General features: G+C 46.7%; 1 protein-coding gene across 5 annotated transcripts in view; it reads left to right on the forward strand.

Moving 5' to 3' along the window:
* The window catches only part of LOC8067274 (putative disease resistance protein RGA3), a 32193-nt gene continuing 20742 nt past the window's right edge, over positions 12127-23577 (forward strand). For 3 of the 5 annotated variants that reach the window (XM_021452916.1, XM_021452917.1, XM_021452918.1), the window contains exons 1-2: positions 12128-12631; positions 13202-14338. In XM_021452916.1, coding sequence (XP_021308591.1) covers positions 12320-12631; positions 13202-14338 — 1449 coding nt within the window. In that variant the 5' untranslated portion in view covers positions 12128-12319. Of the gene's footprint in view, positions 12632-13201; positions 14339-23577 lie in introns of all 5 variants that reach the window. The other 2 variants (XM_021452919.1, XM_021452920.1) reach the window with 1 other exon arrangement.

Raw genomic sequence — 23577 nt, forward strand, 5'->3', positions numbered from 1 at the left:
ATTTTTCTTGTAAACTGGAACAACATTGGAAATCCACTCGGCATACTGACACTGCCAAATAAATTTGGCCTCGATAAGTTTAGTTATTTCGGCCTTGATATTAGGAAGAATATTAGGATTACATCGGCGAGCTGGCTGTTGATGTGGCCAAAATCCAGATTTGATAGGCAACCGATGTTCAACAATCGATCGGTCCAAACCAGGCATCTCAGTATAATCCCAAGCAAAGCAATCTTTATATTCCTTCAACAAATCTGTTAACTGCTACTTACACTCAGAATTTAACTTAGCACTAATAAAAGTATGTCTAGGTTTATCACCACTACCTATATCTACCTCTACTAAATCATCGGCCGATGTGAATCCCTGGCCTAATTTTCCATCATCGGCGAACCTATCCATTAAAACTCCTCATCAGAACCGACTGCTTGGATTGGTGGAATTTCATAATCGGCAACTTGGAGGAAATCCTTCTCCCAAATCTCTCCCGAGATACATCTAGTTCTCTCATAGGTATCTGCCTCTGCCGATGCGATGACATAAGAAGAATCTCCCGGGACAATCTCAATCTTATCACCTACCCACTGAACCAAGCATTGTGCATTGTAGACGGGATGCAACAATTGACATGAATCTAATATCTCCCTAGCAGTAAATTATAGGCACCTTTCCCACTAATCACAAAGAAAGTTGTCGGCAAGGTTTTACTGCCGATGGTCAACTTGACGCAGATTGCCCCCTTAACCGGAGACACATTTCCTTCAAAGTCTTTCAGCATCATATCAGTCTTGGTCAAATCTTGATCCCCTTTTCCAAGCTTCCGATAGACTGCATATGGCATGATGTTAATACCAGCTCCACCATCAATGAATATCTTGGTCATCGGCTGACTATCGACTCTTCCTTTAACAAACAGGGCTTTAAGATGCTGCCTTTCATTGTCGGCAGGCTTTTCAAAGATAGCTGTCATCGGATCTAGAGCCAACTAAGCTATTTGGTCGGAAAACTCCAACTCTTCATCATCACCAGACGGCGCAAGGAATTCCATCGGCAACACAAATACCATGTTGACATTTGTCGATGGCCCTTTCCCTTTAGGATCTGGTCGTTGCTGATCCCCAGACTGGCCAGAGTTCTCGCCCTTGCTTAGCTCCTCTCGTCTTTCGCGTTGCAGTCTCCTTTTTTGTGTCTTAGTCAACCCCTCTGGACACCACGGGGGAAGTGGTGACTGCCTTGCCGATGGACGACGATGTTTCTTTGACTCCATCCGATGAGTATTAGCATCCCTGCAAAATATGAACTCATCGGGAACTCGTGCATTAGCCATCTCTTCAAGCTCTTCCTGGTTCCTGGGAAAATATTCAACACTATCACCAAGCCTATCATGTACACTGAGCCTGCCCCCCAGGCGATCATGAACTGACACTCTCCCCCTAATCGGCCCATTAAATTGCCGATCATCGTCGTGATAGCGCCGATCGGATTTGTCATACCGATCATAACCATTGCACTCAGGGCAATCTCTAACAGTGGGCAACCTGATGTTCTGCTCCCAGCAATGGATAAAGAATGGGTAGTTCCAGTGATCTCTGTGCCGATTCCACTCCTGTCGGCGTCTTTCTTCTTCCCGATGATAATCATCTTGCTGACGCCAATACCGATCCTCACGTTGCTGCCAAGTCTCCCGAGGCCTTCTATGAGTTATCACAATACCAGATCGGGGAGGCCTTCCTGAGTTAGTTCCCTCTTGGATCAAGCCTTTTCCTTTTGCATCAGCAGTAGTGATCTGATGCTGAGGATCCACCGATGCACTTCTTTCAGCTGCCTCTGATGTCAAGACCTTGGCTTTCCCCTTCGCATCCACCATATTTGTTGGGAAAGGATGTTGATCAATCTTCATCGGCTTTTGAGTTTTGGAATTGTCAAACTTGATTCTCCCAGACTCTATAGCCGATTGCAACTGTTGCCTGAAAACTTTGCACTCATTGGTACTGTGAGAAGTTGCATTGTGCCACTTGCAATATTTCATCTTCTTTAACTCTTCAGCCGACGGAATCACATGATTGGGCGACAACTTGATCTGGCCTTCTTGAAGTAGAAAGTCAAATATCCTATCGGCCTTGGTAATATCAACTGCAAACTTCTCTGGCTCCTTATGCCTGAAAGGGCAAGACATCGACTTCTTATTCTTTACCCATTCTGCCAAGCCAATGACTGGTTCTTCATCAGAATCTGAGCTTGCTGCCTCATCAACAAATGACACCTTTTTATTCCAAGCTCTCTTAGGTTCAAAGGGCTTAATATCCTGGTCGGAAATCCTCTGGACCAAGTGACTCAGGCTCTCGAACTCTTGGGAAGCATATTTGTCCCTAATATGTGGCAACAAACCCTGGAAAGCCAAATCGGCCAGCTGCCGATCGTCCAAAACCAGACTATAGCATTTATTCTTGACTTCCCGCAGCCTCTGCACAAAGCTTTCAACCGATTCATCATTGCGTTGTTTCAATCTGACCAAATCGGTAATCTTCTTGTCATGGACTCCAGAAAAGAAGTATTTGTGGAACTGCTTCTCTAGATCGGCCCAAGTGATGACTGAGTTAGGAGGTAACGAAATAAACCAGGTGAAAGCCGATCCAGACAAGGATGACGAGAACAAGCGAACCCTCAATTCATCTCTATTAGCAGCCTCGCCACATTGGATGATGAACCTGTTGACATGCTCTATAGTTGATGTATCATCCTGTCCAGAAAACTTAGTAAAATCGGGTACCTTGTACCGATTTGGAAGTGGGATTAAATCATATGCAGGAGGATACGGTGTCCGATAAGAGTAAGTGTTGACTTTGGGTTTTATCCCAAATTGGTCCCTCATTACTTCAACTATATTATCGGCCCAATAAGCATCGGCGTCTGGCCGATGGGGTAGTTGTGGATCTGGCGCCTGCTGATAAACCTCCACGTGTCGCTGAGGCACACGATCTGTATGGAGCATAGGGTTGATCATCTGACCACCAAACTGTTGACCAAGATTCATCGGCTGGTTGACCATCCCTTGATTATGGAATCCAGGTTGGATCTGGCCTTGTTGAAACCCTGTAGCCTGATGATTCTGTTGGGGCATTTGTGGAAAGACTTGCTGCCCAGGCCATCCACTATTAGCATTCATCGGCATAGGTCCTGTCGATGACTGGTAATTGGATATCATCATTGAATTGACATACCCTGGCTGAGTCATAAACCTCTGTTGCGCCGGCATTGAATCTGCCGATGCATTAGGCATCTGGAACGTCGGAGCTTGAGAATTCCCAGTGTAAGGTCTCGCAGTAGTAGTTGTAGTATACTGGGGACTCTGATTCATCGGCATATTTGGAGGTGCCGATGCCATAGGAGCCTTGCCTCTCATATCAGCCGTTTGAGATGTACTAGGTGTCTTCAACATGAACTCTGGGGGCATACCAAAACCCCACCAGTTAGGAGGAACAGATCCCGACATTGCCGATGCCCATAGGTCTGTAGTGAGCTTGATCGACTCATCTGATGTTGATGGATTGGTCGGCACTGGAGTGGATTGCGCGTTAGTGACTCCTAACGTACTTGGAGGAACACCTGTTTCTGCACCCGCAGCGGCTGTAGCAGCCGATGGAGCTGTGACAACTGGTGACCCCGGCTGATGATAAGAAGGACCAACATAATTTGGTGGCAATTGTCCTTTGAAAGTTCTAGCCACGGCATTGAAAACTGTATTGAACAGCACACCAGCTTGATTGATCAAGGCACGGTTAACAACACTATCAACTATGTCTTGAAGTTTACCAGGATTGGCTTCAAAAGTAACCTGCCGAGGCATCGGCAGTGCTTCCTTCTGGATCACCTCGCCACTCCTGTTTATGCTGAAGGATTTCAAACATTGCTGCTTGTAATCCTCCATGGCTTTTGCAATAGCTTGCTTCTGCTCATCCTTGAGATTGGCTTCCGTCAGAGGGATGACGTTCTCCTGATCGAAATCGCTAGTCGCTATGTCGATCTTGATCTTGAATCTTGTCCCACTGGGTGTGCCAAAAGATGTGTTGGTGCAAAAGCGGATCTGCAAACACAAAGGGCTAATACCCGATTCGAACGTTAAGGCGTGCCAGCCGATTTGACCTTACTATCGGCAAAGGTGATAACTCAAATACTTTGGTCCCGACAACAGCGATGCGCCCGGATGTCACGGCCAAGAGGTATTCACACGGAACTCGAGAACACGCCGAGCTTAAGTCGACGAATTCCTAAGAACTCGTAGAAAAAAGGAAAATATGACGAAGTCGTCGAAAAAAAATAGATGCTAGAATGTGAGTAAAAACTTGTGTTTGATTGATTGATAGATATCTCATTACAAGGCCCCAGGGTCTACATTTATACCCTGCTCAAAGAGCTACAATCACACACGACTAGGGCTCGAATTCCAAATTAAACGAATTCCGTATACAAAACGAACTTAAATATCTATGGAAAACATAAAACTATCTTCCCGTGACAAACCGGAACACCACCATAGATCAATCGGCAACCTTCACGTTCTCCTTCCGAGTCATCGGCAGACTTCTCATCATAGCCATCGGCAAAGACTAACGCTGACCATCGGCACGAACGCGTCACCACTTCTGGACTTAGTCACATTCAGTTGTCTCTTCATCGGCAACCACCCTCATCGGCAACTCCCTTGCAGACCATTTACTGTTGCCCCATCTTGTCGATCTATACTTTACCGATCCCTGGGTACGTGTCCAAAAACGGTGTCAACAGTTACCAACTCTATTGTCTCCATTAAGCCTGGGCATTCGGGTTACCCAATTTTTTCTGGTCAGGTAATTCAAATTTCGGGTAATGAAAGTTGTTACCCGATATTAGTCTCGAAAAAACACTGCCCACAATTTTAGGTACCCGATAATTCGGGTTCAAGTTCGGATATTCCTGATTTATCTGAATTTTCAGAAAACAACACACTACACAAAATTTCAATAGCAATTTATATATAATTTAAGCAGTAATTTATATAGAATTTCAATAGCATTTTGTAGAGAATAATATATTACGGTCACTTGTTCAAACAAAGATATTCTAATAAATTGATAAGTTCTAATGTTTAACTAAGAACACATGATAAATACAAAGACATAGACAAATATTTGGGTAATTCGGATAGTTCAGGTACCGGGGGATATTACCCGAATTACCCAAACTAATTTTGGGTAATCAAAATCGCTATCCGAATTTAGGATTGAGTTCCTCTTGGGTAATTCGGGTCTGGGTCTGGGTCTGGGTAATTTAGGTACGGATAATGGGTATCGAGTAATTTGCTCAGGCTTAGTCTCCATCCAATCATAGGTTGAGGGGGAGACCTCCAAGTGCTCAGACAAGGTTACTAGATATGTCTGCCTAGACAAGTCTTGAACCACTTACATCATTCAAAGAATCAATTGAAGAAGCTCAACCTGAAGTTAAGAATGCCCCTAAAGTGGAAACTCAACCTGAAGTTGAGTAAGTCCCTAAAGGACACCATCCCTGAAGATGGAAATTCCAATGCGTCGTGCACGCACCATCGCATTGGAAGATCAGAATTCCCCAACTCAATCACTATGGGAAATCATGATAAGTAGAAAGACGATCATGAGGAAATCTCCAATAATTATGTGGAATCAGGAGAGTCATATCACAGAAAGACCATTATTGTCGACATATATTTCGCCTTAAAAATTGCTGACTCAATGGATCCGGATCCAAAGTCAAAGTCCATGATAGAGTGCCGGAAGCGTTCAGACCGGGACAAATGGAAAGCAATAATTAAGGCAAAGTTGCGCCTACTTTACCAAAGAGAGGTTTTTGGGCCTAAAGTCTCAACATCTCCAAAGGTCATCCCTATATAATGCAAATGGGTCTTCCTCTTAGAGAGAAAAAATATGGCACAAGCAAGGCTAGTGGCACGAGAGTTCATGTAGAGACCCGACATCGATTATGATAAAATTTACTCTCCTGTTATGAGTGATATAACATTTTGATATCTTATATCTATGGAAGCTAACTTAAATTTAAAAATGCAGTTGATGGATGTTGTGACCGCATATTTGTATACTCCCTCCATCTCGTATTATCTGTCGTCGGGGCGACAATAGCATGTCCCAAAATATTTATCGTTGCCTATTAAGCCACTAGGTTGTAGTTGTGCCTCTGCACCACACCAGGCAGACGACGAAGGTAGCCGGTAAACTTTATCGTCCATCACATCGAATGTTTAGACACATGCATGAAGTACTAAATATAGACTATTTACGAAACTAAAAACACAGCTAGAGGGTAATTTACGAGACAAATCTTTTAAGCCTAATTAGTCTATAATTAAACAATAATTTTCAAATAAGATAAAAATTCTACAATACCTATTAAATTTTACCAACCCCAACCAAACACCCCCTCATCCCTTCCCTTCCCTTCCCTTCCTCACCACACAAAATTGTGGCCTTAAAAAAAATATAAAAAACCCCACCCTTATCCCCATCTAGGGATGAAAACGATACGGATATTTTCCGACCGTATTCGAGACCGAATTCGTTTAGAGGGGTTTAGAGCTTTCCGTATTCGAGTCCGAATATTCAACATCCGATACCGTATCCGTATCCGAATACTTAAATCGTATATTTGTGATGTCGACATCCAATCATATCTTATCCGACATGGTTGATATTATCCGTATTCGAATCCGAATCCGACCAAAAATATGAAAACAAATATGATATCAGTGATATCCGTCCGTATCCGATCCGTTTTCATCCCTATCCCCATCGGTGGCCTCAGCCCTCATCCCATGATCCATCTTCTTCCACCGCCCGTCAGCTCCATTGACCACCCCCTACCCCATCTTCTACTGCATCTCCCTCTTCCCCTTCTCCATCCATGAAGGAACCTTCTCCATCCAGGAAGGGACAGGCCTCGCTCGCGAAGGCTGGTTCGCGACGCCACCTTTTCTGCACCCGTGGGAGCTAGGTCCAGCAGGTTAGGCGCTCCACACATGCAGGGGTGAAGCTAGCCAGCAGCAGCAGTGACGGGAGCCCCAAGCACCCAGTTAGGGTGGTGGTCATCGATGGCAAACCGGATCACGGCGGTGATGGGTGGCCCTTGTGCTGTTGTGCATCCCTGTGTTTAGGGGTGGTGGCGCATTCCCCAGATCCATGGAGAAGATTGGGGAAGGTGTCGGGAGCTCCGTTTCTGTCCCCATGCCGTGCGACAGGATTGGGGAAGGCGGTGCGACCTCTGTGCCTATCCCCAAGATGTGTGCTGGTGGTGTAAGACAGAAGGAAGCCATGAAGGTAGGGGTCAGCGGTGGTGACGGGAGCCTAGAGCACGTCATCAACATTGGCCGCAGCCGCCTGCGCGTTGACCACCGCAGCCAATTGTATGTCCTTGACTTGGAAGATGAAGGTATCGGCATGGAGGTGGGGCTTTACGTTCCTAATTCAGAGGAAGATGGAGGCAGTCATGGCTATAGGCGTCGACAGCTCTGTCGATGTGCCTGGCTAGCTGTAGCTGATGTTGGGGGCTACAAGCGTGCACATGCGGTGGTGGCATGAACAGACAGGAAGATGGGCGAGAAGATGACCATGGTCCCGAATCCGATAATGGAGGTGGCCACAGTCGTGGATCCAGCTCTAGAGGTTGTGGACATCCCTGTGGAGGCTGCCACCGCCCCTTATGAACTACATCCAGAGGTGAAGGTACAGCTTGCGTGGATGGAACCCATCTTCCATGACACCTTTCTTAGCATCCTTCAAATTTATTTGCCTGCATGCTTCCAACCATAGTGATATATGCATGTTTCTGATGATAACGTGCTGCTTTGGGGTTGATCTGTTAGTCATGTTCATATCTATGATGATGAAGTGTTGCTTTGTGGTACTACATATAGTGTGACGATGAAATGGTATGTAGGTATGCTGACGTGTATGGTTTGGTTGGAACTTGCTGGAAGAATGTTGGCTTTTGAGTAGTAATTATGCTAGTGATCTTAATATTGGCTTTGGTATGTGGTGACCAACCTTGTCGATTTATTTGTAATTATGATGGGGTTGTTTCATGCGAACTATGCTACTAAATTAGTCCTAACTAGTAACTATCTTAATCTTGACTTTAGTGTGTGTTCAACAACCTTGTTGAATTAGTTGTATTTATGATGAGTTGTATAGCGGAAGTCAGTCGACTATGGAAATTGTTATTTTCGATGTGCAGCTTTCTCATGGGAGCCAAAACCTTTGCTACGAAAGGAAGTCACGCAACCGTGGAAATTGTTTTCTTGGATGTGTAGCTTTGTCTATGAAGATGTTGTTCAAACACTTGTGAACTTGTGTGCTCCCTTTTGAAATTAGTCTTAAGGTCTTACGGTGCTGAATTTTTTTAGCGTTTGCTCACATGTTCTAATTAAGCACATAGGAGCAGTGAAGGAGTAGTATATATATACATGTTCAAGCAGAAGTTCAACAGTACATTAAAATACACTTATAAAAGTAGGGCTCCTTGATATTTTTTTACAAAAGTAGGTTTCCCTGATATTTTTAAACAGGAACACATATGTACATTTTGAAGCACTGATGGTACTAACAAAACCAACTTCAACCTTGTTTATATATACAACAGCAGTACTTGCTGAGTTGCTGAACAACACAAAAGCATCATTAGCGACATTTACATGAACATAACCATTAATTGTTCAACAACTCAAAAGCCCTTTGAACTAGCCGGCTATCACAACTTAGAGCTTCAGGGAGCATGCCTAGTGCCTCTAGCCTTTCTTTATTCATGTGAGGGATCTTGTACCTATTGCCTCCACTATCTTTCATAACTTCAATCATGCATCCTTGTAGTGTGAGGAATACCCTATTCAGAAGAACAGGATTGTAGTTTTCGTATTCATTGATCACATTCGCAATGAGATCATCCATGTTTCTAGTTGTCGTTCTATCAGTTATGGACTGAAGAGAAGCAAAAAAACCAATGTCAAGGCAGTTCATATCTGGCAAATTAGCAGGCTGGTTAGTTAGGCGTATATCGAGGCCCATTTGAGCTACTGCTAGAGCAAAATCTGCATCATCTGCTTGTACATGAGAAGGAGGATTGTCCTGTTGTATCCATATTGTCTCATGCCTTGATTCTCTAGGCCAACAAGCTTGTATAGCTGGTATTAGTTTTGTGATCATATAAGATCTGATTGTTTGTCTATCAACCTTCATGGTCTTTATGATAGGTGTGCCCCTTGGTCTGTTGCCACTTCAATTTTTTTACGACCACAATTCTTAGGTCTCAAAGAATTGACATCTACTGGTATGCCTTGTGCCAAACAATTTTTTGCTCTCTGCCATACTCGTTGTATTGTACGCACATGGACATTGTATTTTGCAGCAATAAGTGTTGTGCTGTTTCGTTGTAATGTGCCATTAGTGCTTAACTGAAGCAAATCTTGATATATGTCTTGCCTTTGCCTTTGTGTCAAATTCTTGAGCATATTTGTTGCTTCTTCTCAGGGGTTGTTGATAGTCTTCGTCATCTGAGTCGGACAACTCTTCATCAAATAGGATGTCAACAGCATGTGTGTACATGCCAAAATCGTGTATGACATCGTCCAAGGTATCTTGTTCTTCTTGCAATGCAATGTTATCATCTCCTACAAAAAAATGTAGATGGTGTTCTTCAATAAATAGATTATGAAACTTCTTGCAATGGATAATTATTGTTGCAAACATGACTGGAAATTGAGGGAAATAGTCACCTATATGCAGGTTATCTTGTTCTTCCTGTGGGTCATTTAAATCAAATGCATGGCCGGCATTGTCACCTGGTACAAAAGCAAGCTGATCATTATAAGAATGCATTGTCACCCACACATGTGAGTTATTCTCTTCCTCTCAGTACCTCATACTAGTTTAGAACAGAGAGAATAAACACTAAAATTTCCTAGATGTTGCTGGACATTTTAGTAGGGAGGAAGTAAACCAGAACATAATAATTGAGGAGATAGAGTGATGCTAGAGAGAACTGCTTCACAAAAGATTATGAATTTTTTTGACATTGACAATTATTGTTGCAAACATGACTTGAACATGAGACAAATAATCACCTGCATGCAGAATTTGTTGTTCTTCTTCTTCTTCTTCTTCCTGTGGATCATTTAAATCAAATGGATGGCCAGCATTATCACCTGGTCCAGAAGCAAGCTGATGATTACAAAATTGCATTGTGACCCACACATGTGAGTTATTGTCCCCTCTCATTTCAATTTAATTTTGAACTTGAAGCAAATATGAGCTGCATGTCTTACACAAAAAGTTAACTAATGTTGCTTCTGATTTTATGAGACAGAGACCACCAGTTGATACTAACTTCAAAACAAATAGAGGATACAAAGGAGTCCTGCTGCAAAAGAGTTTTAGGTGACAGGTATACACTAAAAAATCCCAGATGTTCCTAGTAATTTTAGCAGAGAGGAACTAAAGCGGCATTTACTAATTTAGCAGAGAGGGAGACTATAGAGAACACTTGGTACACAAGAGTTTCTGGTTAGAAAATAGTAGTAATAACTAAGTAACATGATGTTGCTTCTGATTTTAGGACTGAGAAATAAACGAGCATTCTAATTTTAGGGAGATGAACTAGTTCACTCAGTTTTGGATTCAAACAGATATGCTTACCTTGGCGAATTTCTGGTTGTTCATCATTTTGTTCAGGATGGAGACCAAAGTAGTCAGCTTCCCCAACTTCATCTGCAGCCACTACATCTTGATCCTCTTCATGTTCGACATGAATCTTGTTGAGATCAGGCCCATCCTCTCCTCCCTTTGGTAGTGTGTTTAAGTCTATTAGCATGGAAGATGGATGAGGTGAAGGTTCAAATGAAGGCAACAAGGGGGTTACCAGGCTTTTATTTCCTACATGGTCGAGAAATGGCGCTGGGGGCAATATTTTGAAGTTTCAGGTTGCTTTGGCTGTATAAAACTGTCGCTAAGTGGTGTTTGCGGTAATAGTTTGAAGTTTCAGTTTGCTTTGGCTTTGTAAAATTGGCGCTAAGTGTTTTTTGCCGCCAAGGGAATTTGGTGTCCTCTTTGATTTTTTTAAGAGAAAAATACTGTACTGCATGTTTAACTGTAAAAAGGTGATGTGAGTGCTGATTTGTTTATTGTAAGAAAAAATGATACGGTGAGTAGCACTGATGGCATGTCCATCAAATTTAGGGGTGTCAGGGTCTTTTGCTATTCTCATTGATAACTGGCTTAGATAATAAGGGACGGAGGGAGTAGGTCACTTGATTAAGAAATCTACATGAGTCCCTGAAGAGCTCAAGATCCCTGGATCGAATCAAATTCAGCGTTCGTCTGTAGTGGTTGTTGTAATTCGGGAGAATGTGGTTCAACCGATTGAGTAAGAGAGGTTTAATCAATAATGATGATTGTTTCTATATTTTTATAAAGAAATCAAAGGATGGATTTTGCATCATCTCCATCTATGTTGATGAATTAAACATCATCGAGACTACAAGGGAATTGAGAAAGCGATGGTTTACCTCAAGGTAGATGAGATGAAAGATTAGGGTAAGACCAAGTTTTGTTTCAGTCTGTAGCTCAAACACCTCCTTGAAGGAGTGTTTGTACACCAGTTCACCTATACTAAGAGGGTACTTAAAAAGTTCAATATGAGCAAGTGCCACCCTCTTAAGACTCCCATAGAAGCGGATAAGGACTCATTTAGACCCAAGGGTGATGATGAGGAAGTATTGGGACCCAAAGTATGGAACTGCACAAGACCCGATATTGTGTTTACAATAAATTTATTAGCAAGATACGGTATTGCCCCGACCAAGAGGCATTGGGTTGGCATTAAAACTATCCTAAGGTACCTGCAAGGTACCCAAGACCTTGGTTTATGGTTCTTGAAGAACCAAGCACCGACCATGGTGAGATATATAGGTTCTGGATGTATGTCTGATCCACATAATACTAGATCACCGACTGGTTTTGTCTTTCTCTGTGATGGTGCAACCATCTCTTGGTGGTCTGTGAAGTAGACTTTGGTTGCCATATTCACCAATCACTCAAAGATTAGTAAAAAGCTATCCGGTTGCCATATAGTACAAGGCTTAACACTATCCCTATTCCTCTTCTGCCCGGTATAATCGTTTAGCCCGAAGATTGTCCGTTCCCCGCTTGTCCGCTAGTCGTCCCCCGCGGAATCCGGTTGTTCGGTTGCCACGCCTGCTCACACTTCCAGCCCCCCTTCTCCGGAGGTTGAAGGCAATCCAGCCATGGCCACTGTTAGCGCTGATATAGATCGACTCCAAAGGAGGCTTGCCTCCGACGGCCAACGAATCAAGCTTCCCTCCAGCATACGGACGGATCTATCGCGCATGACAAGAGCTCTCTACAGGTTGCAAGGCATCCTGACTAATGTGGAGAAGCAACCATTTGACGGGAGCAGAGAACCCTGCTTGAGCAAGATCAAACAGAATATTTACGATGTGGAAGATATACTAGACGAGCTTGAAAATGGAAGCTTCAGGGCCCAACGGAGCAGCAGGGGTTGGAAGCTAGCCGAGGCTTCAGATCTCTGGTCACAGGTGCGTAGTATGGGGATTTTAGGCACATATATATTTTGTAGCCTTAATTTTGATCCCAAGAAATATCCATGATTATCAGAGCTCTTTTCCCGCTCTCAAGTGACTGTCTACATGTTATTTTGTCTGGAAATATTAAATCTAAAGTACTATTTTGCCAACTCAATCGTGTGTATTCAATAATTAGGCCACCTTTACCTCTGTGGTTATTGATTTGTTGGATAGATTTTTTTTACTTTCTTATCTATTTATATATAAGAAAATAAATCAACAAATATACCATTTTTATTAGAATACGTATTAAGACAAATCTGTTCTTGCGGTCTTAGTTTCTTCAAACTGAATATTTTAGAACTTACTGGTAGTCAAAGCTCTAAAAGTTTGACCTGAACCTTTTTTCCAAAATGAACTATAGAACTGAAGGGAGTAACTTGTTTGTTATCATAAAACTGTTAGCTTGAATTGCAATTTCGAGTGTTAATGTTTTTGATAAAGCATTAGCAGTTACCACAATACCTAAGGAGATTTTGAAACCACGAGCTACTTAATGATCATTTGATGGCCAAATTTCAGGTAGCATTTTCCTTCTCATCTAACCACTCAGTTCTGCATTGTCGTATGATGAATAAAATGAAGAAGATCAGAAAAAGTTTGGATCATGCATCAGAAGACTCCTTCATATTCACCTTACTGCACCACAGAGCAGATGCAGATCAATCAGATCACAATGTGTTTGATGAAAATGCAATCATTGGAAGAAATAAGGATAAGGAAAATGTAAGAGTCTTGCTCTTGAGTAACAGTGAACAAAAAATTTCTATTATTCCTATAGTTGGTCTTGGGGGATTGGGGAAAACAGCTCTTGCACAACTCATTTTCAGTGACCAAGATGAACGATATAATTTTGACCTTCGTGTATGGATCAATCTGAACATGAGTTATGATTTTAACAGTATTGCTAGTGCTATAATCTCAGAAGTTAACATAACAGAGGAAGGTACCTCACAAGTTAATGGGGGTGAATATAATCCTCAGATACTAATGAATTGTCTTCTAGAAGTACTTAATGATAAAAGATGTCTGATTGTGTTGGATGGCCTATGGAGCATAGATGAAGGGCAATTACTTCATCTCAAGAGAATGCTACAGAGCACACAGAATACCAAGATTATAGTGACTACTTGTAGTGAAAATGTTGCAAATCTGATGCATACTGTTCGTCCCTACAAATTGGATCCTTTATCTGAAGAAAATTGTTGGACAATATTTTCTCAAAGGGTATTTGGTGGTGGAGATAACTCAGACCTCACACGAATTGGGAAGCAGATCGTGAACAAGTGTGAAGGTATACCGGGAGTTATTCATTCTCTTGGTGCATTCATGCACGATAACGGAACGAGCACTTGGAATTGGAATGACAAAAATGAAGAGCTGTGGAAATTGGAGAAACAGTTTCCATTGCAGATCAACTTGTTCTCATCAGTCAAACAGATATATTACAAGATGCCATTGGCATTGAAATCGTGCCTCAGCTATTTATCGATGTTTCCTAAAGGATCCAATATTCGTATGGAAAATGTTATTACACAGTGGGCTGCACTTGGCATCCTTGGATCAACACATGGATCATTGCCTGTTTATGCCCAGGGGAGGAAGTATATCCAGGAACTGCTTTCTGTGTTCTTCCTTGAAGCACATGATAAATCCACAGTAAGTGAATAATTCGTTGCTAGCATTTGTTTAGCTCTACGATTCAATATGTAAAGAAGATCTTTTCTTATCCTCAGTATTTGACTAGCATCAGCCCCTAAGTGTATCCACTAGTTTCAGTCTAATGGGTTGGATTAGTTAGGGTTTAGCTGATAATCAAACAAGATAAACTATTATCTTGCACAGGTTATTTGTAGGGATAATACTGCACATACTGTGGCTGGTATCATGCTGTTCTTGAACAAATTTGGACGAGCTGTTCATATCAATAAAGTACACATGACTTCTGTGCGGTACTTCTATTGAACTTTGGATGGACAAATTTTGCATGATGGGTATCACCATTTTCTTTCCACAAGTAATGACATAACCAAAATCGTTGATCACTATGGGGTATTTGTTTGAGAAACCACCCCATCTATCATTAGTTATCCCATGAAATTTGGTGGAATGACTCCATTGTTTTTTTTTCTTGAACTATGCAGGGGAGAACACGTGTCATTTCATTAAGGTAGATAAAAAAGTACACGAGTCTGGCAAGAACCTTCCCAAGTACACCCCCCCCCCCCCACACACACACAACTAGATAACAGCCGCGCCAACCGCCAAGGACTAAAAAACAGACGACCAGGGCCTCTTTGGAGTTTAAACTCCAGAAGTCAGCAACCTAGCCAGGAGATCACTGAGCTTAGAAGCACCCGCCATGCACCACAAACCACATTCCGTGTTAACAGCCCTAATTACCTCCTGCACATTTTTTTTTTCTCGAACGCGCAGGAGAGGTGCGCATCAATATATTAAGAAGATAAAAAAGGGTAAAGAGCCCCAAAATGTTACAGAGTAAAGGCCCTGTAACCCACCCATATATACAAAACAAAAGATCTAACTAGCTAAAAAAGATTTGCTAAGACTTGACCAGGAAACAACAGACCCTTAATTAAGAGGCTGCTGGTGCTTGGGCAAGGAGAAAAGAAACCCCTTGAGCCCCAGCAAGCGACCACTGTAGTAACTCCTCCCTAAAGGCTGAGATGGAGGTTGGTAAGCTTGGGTTAGCTCCATCAAAAACACAGCGATTCCGATGATTCCACAAGGTCCAAGCGCCTAAGATGACCATGGAGTTCAAACCCTTCTTCCCTTGACCTGACACTCTTCTGCTTATCTTTTCCCACCAGTCTTCAAAGCTCGTCTCTTGTGCTTGTGGTGCAAGGTCGTGTAAGCCGAGTCCGTGCAAGATGGCAAACCAGAATTGTCGAGAAAAAACACAAGAAACCAATAAATGGTCAAGTGTCTCATCTAATTGGTCACACAGTGGACAAACTTCTGGATGCGGCTAACCTCCTGCACATTTGGCCTCATATTCTCAAATACACATACATTACGGTGTTTCCAGATCTCCCAAGCCACCAGGATTATCAGGGAATTGAGACCCTTCCGCAAGCCTTTTAGGGCTCATTCGTTTTGCCCTCATTCCTTCTGGATTCGTTCCAGGAGATCAAATATAGTACAAATTATCACAAGATTCCAGGTTGGAATTAATCCCAGCGTCCATTTCCCATGAAATGAACAGGCCCTTAGTTTTGTCGAGATTGCTTTCTTCCACCAACAAGAGAAACGGGACTCCGCGCCTCCAGGAGTGAAAACACATCCGACCAGCAAATGGTGAATCGACTCCTTGGCCTGATCACAGAAAGGACAAGCCTCCGGCTGGGTCAGGCCATGCTTCGCTAGGCGATCAGCCATCCAGCACCGATTGTGAAACACCAGCCACATGTAAAACTTAAAGTGTGGAGGTGCCCAGCTTTTCCAAATCCTCGCCAGGAGCCAAACTTAATGGCCCCAAGAAAGAATGCAGCATAGGATGATTTACTGCTATATAAGCCAGACTGTGTAAACTTCCATCTAAATTGATCTGGCATATCCTGCTGCAGTGTCAAACCATCCACTAAATCCTAGATCTGCAGATATTCAACAAGAACCTACACAGTAAGGGCCCCTTTGATATCCTCCAACCATTTTCGATTCAGGAGTGTTTGAGCCACTGTCGTCCTCTAGTCCTCTTAGCAGTTTGCTTATGGACTGATTTCACTAAATAAGGGGCTATCTCAGCTATGGTGTGACCATCCAACCAACGATCTTTCCAAAACAGAATTTTCTCATTTTTTCCCACAATGGCATCTACTACAACATTAAACAGAGGTTGGGCATTTTGAGGGACTTGAATTGGGAGTCTGTTGGACACAAATCACAGGATTTGGGGCTAGTTTTTCATTTCATTAGCCTTACCACAACTGTGACAGGTTGGGAATACATATATAGCTTGCTTGGTCCTTAAGAAAGGATTACAACATATTCTAGAGATGCTAAAGTAGATGCTATAAAGATAAGGTGCTGACACAGCAGCCACCAACTACTCTAGATAAATATCCTAGATAGATAAGCACTGGAACTTATGCTTTCATTCTCCCCGTAAGTCTTGTGCGGCGCCTTTTGGGGAATTTGAACCATCCCAATCCTGGCGCGAAGCTCCTGGAACATGACCCACCCAAGTGACTTGGTGAGAAGGTTGGCAAGCTGATCTTGGGTGTTGATGTAGCCGGCCTTGATGCTCCCCTCATACAAACAACTTTTGATAAAGTGATACTTGATACGGATATGTTTGCTGCGCTTATGGAAGACGGGGTTCTTCGCCAAGGCTAAGGCGGACTTGCCGTCCACCCTGAGCTCCACTGCTTCAGCGTCTCTGCCCAGGAGATCACCCAGCAGCCGAGCCAACCAAAGAGCTTGAGTTGAAGCAGTTGTGGCAGCGATGTACTCCGCTTCGCAACTGGACAGAGCCACCACTTGCTGCTTGAGTGACTGCCAGCTGATCAAACACTTGCCAAAGAAGAACAGCGTGCCGCTGGTGCTCTTGCTCGTGTCGATGTCGCTGGCCAGGTCGCTGTCGCTGTACCTGATGAAGTGTTCTACACCGGGACACCTTGGGTAGTGCAAGCCGTAGTCGGTGGTGCTCTTGACGTAGCGGAGGATCCTCTTGACAGCCTGCTGGTCGTCGGTCGCTGCATGAACTGGCTGACGTAACCAACAGCGAACGCCAAGTCCGGCCGCGTGTGGACGAGGTAGCGAAGGCTACCCACAATGCGCCGGTACTGTGTGGCATCGACCTCCTTGGCCGTGCTGTCGCAGCTCAGCTTCAGCCTCTCCTCCATAGGAGTGTAGGCTAGGTTGCAGCCGGTGAGCCGCCCAACTCGATGATGTGTTGGCATAGACGGTCTGGCAAAGGGAGATGCCGGAGCTGTCTTGGTGGACCTTGATCCCCAGATAGAAGGAGAGAAGGCCTAAGTCACTCATCTGGAAGGTCGCCTTCATCTCCTCCTTGAACGCTTGCACCTCAACCTCCTTAGTGTCGGTGATCACCAAGTCGTCGACATAGACGCCTACCAACAGGGCATTGCCGTTCTTGCCCCGCCGGTAGACAGCAGCCTCGTGAGGACTTTGCTGGAACCCCATTTGCTTGAGGATGGAGTCCAGCTTGGCGTTTCAAGCTCGGGGCGCCTGCCGCAAGCTGTAGAGGGCCTTGCGCAGGTGAAGAACCTTGTTCTCCTTGCCGAGGATGATGAATCCTGACGACTGGTGGACGTAGACCTCCTCCAGGTCACCATTGAGGAAGGCGGACTTGACGTCCATGTGATGCACATGCCAACCCTCTTGGGCCGCCAGCGCGAGGAGGAGACGAACGGACTCCATCAGTGTGACGGGCGCGAAGGCGTCGTCGAAGTCGACTCCCTCCTGCTGAACGAACCCACGCGCCACCAGACGTGCCTTGTGCTTGGTCACCGCCCTGGCCTCATCCTTCTTGAGCTTGTAGACTGACTTAAGGGTGATGGCACGGTGACCGGCAGGAAGATCCGCCAGCTCCCACGTTCGGTTCCGCTCAACCGCGTCCATCTCCTACTGCATCGCGGCGCGCCATGCTTCGTCTCCCTCTGCCTCAGCGAAGGAGTGGGGCTCGCCGTCCTCGTGTGCCAGGTGTAGCTCCGCCTCGAAGTCATGAATCACTAGTCCAGGGATGGGCTAATCACCAAAGATGTTGTCCAAGGTGCAGTAGCGCAGAGGCTCGTCGTTGTGGTACGCATCGACGTGATCCTCGTCGTCGGATCACAGACCGAAGCTGCCGGTGCCGATCTCGAAGGTGTGGGAGTGTGAGGAGCTGGTGTAGGGGAATGGGGCGTCGCCGGTGTAGGAGAGTGGGGCGTAGCCGGTGGTGGACTCGCTAGTGGTGAGGTAGTGGAGGACTCGCCAAAGCTGATGGCGAGCCGGGTGCCGTGGTGGACGAGCTCGGTGAGGATGAGCTGCTAGCTCCCTCGGCCCCCCTCAAAGTGGACGTAGTCGACGACGAAGTCGCTGAGAGTCAAAGTCAAGCCATCGTCCACCACCTTGTCCCAAGCCTAGCCTCGCCCATTGTCGAACACGACGTCTCGGGAGATGTGGACGCACTGTGTTGCTGGGTTGAGGATGCGGTAGGCCTTGACGCCCTCCGCGTAGCCGATGAAGACTCCCGGCATGCTCCTATCGTTGAGCTTGCCGATGTGGTTGAGCTCCTTGGCGAAAGTGAGGTAGCCGAACACGCGGAGGTGGCTCACCACCTGCTTATGCCCATGCCAAGCCTCATACGGCGTCTTGCCGTCAAGGGCCTTAGTGGGCGAGTGGTTGAAGAGATGGATGGCAGTCATCACCGCCTCTCTGTAGTAGATGGCCGGCATCCCTCTCTGCTTGAGGAGGGCACAGGCGGTGGCCACCACAGTCTGGTTGCGGCGCTCCACAACGCCGTTCTGCTGTGGGGTGTACGACGTGGAGAAGTGGCACTGGATCCCCTCATCGGCGCAGTACGCCTCGAACTCAGCCGCCGTGAACTCGCCACCATTGTTGTTGCGTAGCACCCGAAGCTTGCAGCCGCACTCCTCCACAACAGCTTGATGGCGTTCACAGCCGCTGCCTTGGTGTCGAGTAGGACCGCCCACATGTAGCGGGACACGTCATCTACAAGCAGCAGTAAGAAGCGCCGTCCTCCAGGTGTAGTCGGTGTCACGGGGCCACATAGTTCACCATGCACGAGCTCCAGCTTCTCCTTGGTGCGGAAGCTCGCCTAGCGGGGGAAGGGGAGCCGTCGCTGCTTGGTGAGGACGCAGGTGTCGCAGAACTGCTCCACGTGCTCGACTCGCGGCATGCCCTGCACCATCTCCTTGTTGCCGAGCTGCTTCAGGGCCTCGAAGTTGAGGTGCTCAAAGCGCTTGTGCCACCGCCACTCGTCGTCATCGCAGCGGGCTACAAGGCATGCAGGCAGTGGTGGAGCGTCGTGGAGGCGATACGGGGCCTCAGCCCCCCCTTGGTCTGAAAAGTTTTTGAACACCTGTTTGCCCGCTGCTGATCGCTGAGGAGTGCTAGGCACCTAGTTCAAAGTAGTTGTACGTACTAGTATAGTGCATCATAGCTAGAGAATACTGAGATGTAACTACTCTCATATATAGGCCTTGGTTAGTTCGTCCAAAAATCAAAAAAAATCCCATCATATCAAATCTTACGACACATGTATAGAGCATTAAATATTGACGAAAACAAAAATTAATTACATAGTTTGTCTGTAATTTGCGAGATGAATCTTTTGAGCCTAGTTAATCCATGGTTGAACAATAGTTGTCAAATAAAAACGAAATTGCTACAGTGTCAAAATCCAAAAGCTTTTTAGATCTAAAAGGCCATATTTTGAAAAATTTCTAAATCGAGTAAACTTTGCTAGATAGTTTTATTTTAAGGTGAGAACTCAACCATAATCACTACTAAGATACTACTAGCTGACACCACCGAGCCACTACGGCGAGGAGTTTCTCATCACATATTGGCTTCTTCGCTAGAGCTTTTGTGATTCGGCCCCCCCTTGATTTTGGTTCACGCTCCGCCACTGCATGCAAGCTGCGCCACCTGTACGTGGAGGATGTAGAGGCGGTTGGCGCCTCTGTTCACCTTGTGAGAAGGCGACGATGGCGATCCTAGATTCGCAGAATACCGTCCTCGATCTCCATGCGCGAGCCATTCTCATCCAGCTATCCCAAGCTGATGATGGAGTTCCTCAGCGCGGGGATGTAGTAGACACCAGTGAGCAGCCAGTGCTCATTGGTCTTGGCAGTGAAGACGACAGAGCCGACGCCCTTGAACTCCACGGCAGAGGCATCCCCAAACTTGATGGAGCCTCAAACGCCGGAGTCAAGCTTGGAGAGGAACTCCCATCGCTCGGTCATGTGGTGAGTGGCGCCGGTGTCGAGGCACCACCCGTCGATCTTGTCGCCGGACCCATTGCCTAGGAAGACGTGGGCCCGCGGCTCGTCGAGGTGGAGCGCAGCGGCGGTCAGCGCGGGACAGGAGTGCGACTCATTGCTCCCGTGTATGAAGAACAGAGCCATCTCGTCATCCTCATGCGCTTGCGCAACGTGTGCCTGATCGCCGCGCTTCGCCTGCCGGCAGTCCTTGGCCTAGTGTCCGGTCCTCCCGCAGTTGTTGCAGGTGTTGTTGTGGGTAGCCTTGTGCTCGCCGCCAGCACCGCCAGGAACGCCACCACACGCCTTATCCTGCTTGCACGGCCGACGCTTACGGCTGCTCGACTTCCCCGAAGTCGAAGAACCCAAGGCCTCCCTCTTCTTTCGCTTGCACTGGCAGGCAAGCCACTGCTCCTTGGTGAAGAGAAGCTTGCCATCAATGGTGACCGGCTCTGAGGGAGGCTCGCGACTATCGACGACCTTGAGGCAACCCGCCACCTCCTCGATCGTGAGCTCGGTGAAGTCCAATAGCGTCTTGATCGACTGAGCCACAGCTCTCTCCTCGTCGATGTTGGTGTCGCCGAACCGCGCCAACTGCTACTGCAGGGAGTTGAGGCGGAGAATGTAATCGTCGATGTCCTCACCTGGCTTGAAAGCTAGGTTCTCCCACTCCTGACTCAGGTTCTAAAGCGTGGACCTGCGGGCGCGGTTGCTGCCGATGCGTGCGGCGCGGTTGCTGCCGATGCGTGCGGAGGCGATGGCGTCCTAGGCATCCTTGGCGGTCTGCTTGTTAGTGAGGGAGGACTGCATCTCCGTCGAAACAACGGCAAGAAGAGCCGATCCTCCCCGAAGTTGACGTCGTCGTACCAGACCGCGTCCCACATGTGCCGCGCCTGCATCTTGACCTTCATCACCATGGACCACTCGGCCGTAGTTGGTCTTGGTGAGCATGGGCCATCCGCCATCGGTGTCCTTAACGATGGTCTGCACGATAGGAGGGGAGTCGGGCCGACCACGGCGACCACAGCGCCGGTCCAGGGAAGGGGAGGCGTGTCACCTGTGAGGGCTGCGCACACCAGCGTCCCGTCCGCTGTACTCTTGGTCGAAGTCCTGCTATGCCTCTAGCACCGCTGCTTGCTCCCGGAGTCGCTGGGCCTCCTGGGCGCGGTCGATCCGAGGATCACGCCATGGATCACGCTCTAGCCAGGCTTTGGCGTCGTGCCGGTCCCGTGCAGCCTGCGCACCTGCAGCTCGTGCGTCCAGGTCGTCGTAGTCGTCGTGGTTTCCTGCCTTCGTCCACTGGATCCGCCGAAGCCACGCAAGCCCGCGTCTGCGTTGAAGCCGCGTCGGTCCCCTGTGCCCCTAGGGCCGCATCCCCATTGCGGTTGCGTCCACCTCCGCCACGGTCAAGGACGCCGCGTCCACGCATGTTGAAGTCACGCCCTTCCGCGAGCCGGTCCACGTCCGCATCCGCCTACTCGCCCCGCACGCCTACGTGGACCCGCTCCCCACGCGCGTTGATGTCGCGTCCGGCGTGGTCCGAGTCCACCCGCTCTAGGTCGACCCGCTCTGCCGCCTCCTCTGCTTGCAGCAGCCGTGGCCTGCCTGGCTGCCTCAGCGGCGCGCGCGGCTTTGGCCTCTGCCGCGCGAGACGCGCCGCCCCTGTGGCTGCCTGCAGCTGCGCCTCCGCCTCCTCGCATACCGCGCGCGCTTCCCGCGCGGCCGCTCGCACCTCCCGCGCGATCTGCGCAGCAGCAGTCGCGTCGCCGTCACCCTCAGCGCTAGTCGCCGACCGCCTGCTGTTCCGTCCGCTAGAGGTGGTGGAGCCATGGGAGGAGAGTGAAGGGGAACGATTGGAACGGTTGGATATGGCTACGGATTGAGGATTGGTAAAGGGGAAAATCCCCAGGTAATGGACTAGGCTCTAGATACCAATTGTTGGACACAAATCACAGGATTTGGGGCTAGTTTCATTTCATTAGCCTTACCACAACTATGACAGGTTGGGAATACATATAGGGTAACTTGCGTGGTCCTTAAGAAAGGATTACAGCATATTCTAGAGATGTTAAAGTAGATGCTATAAGGATAAGGTGCTGACACAGCAGCCACCAAGTACTCTAGATAAATATCCTAGATAGATAAGCACTGGACTTATGCTTTCAGAGTCCTGCCCAAGGCCTATAGGGTCTATTTTATTGGCCCCTATCTGATCCTTAAAGCCCAGCCAAGGAGTTCGAGGTTATGGGTCCCAAGGCCCCCATAATCTAAAGGACGTTGCGCCTTTAGCCAAGCTACCAGGCAGTTGCCCCCAGTTGCCTCTTCATGTCCTTTCCAAAGGAAACCCCACCTTCTTTTATGAATTGCTTTGAAGAACCATTTAGGAAAGGTCCATGGCGATCAGGAGGTAAATTGGTGTAGCTCAGGGACCACTCTAACCAAAACCAGCCTCCCAGCCTTGTTCAACAGGGAAGCCTTCTATACTGGGAGATAGTCTGCCACCTTATCAAGCAAAGGCAGTAATACCTCTTTGGAGGGTTTACCAATGGTGAGCGGTATTCCAAGGTAAGTACATGGTACATGGAAAGTTTTTGATTCAACAAGATAGCAGATTCACTGTGACTGCCAATTCATGTCCGAGCAATGGATAGGAGAGACTGAACTCTTGGACAAATTGGTACAAAGTCCAGAAGCATGCCCAAACCGGTCCAGAATAAATCTTATTACATGCAGATCCAAACTAGAAGGCCTCAAGCAGATCACAGCATTATCAGCATAAAAGGAGACCCGATGACGTGCTTGTTGAATGCTCAAAGGCCATCTGTTCTCTAGTTGCATATTCAAACATTGAATTCAAAACATCCATAACAAAAGAAAAGAAGTATCCATGACAATTTTATGTACGTCCAGAACACGGTCCGTACATTTCAA

Source organism: Sorghum bicolor, chromosome 2 (assembly GCF_000003195.3).
Source record: "Sorghum bicolor cultivar BTx623 chromosome 2, Sorghum_bicolor_NCBIv3, whole genome shotgun sequence".
In the NCBI taxonomy this organism is placed as follows: Eukaryota; Viridiplantae; Streptophyta; class Magnoliopsida; order Poales; family Poaceae; genus Sorghum; species Sorghum bicolor.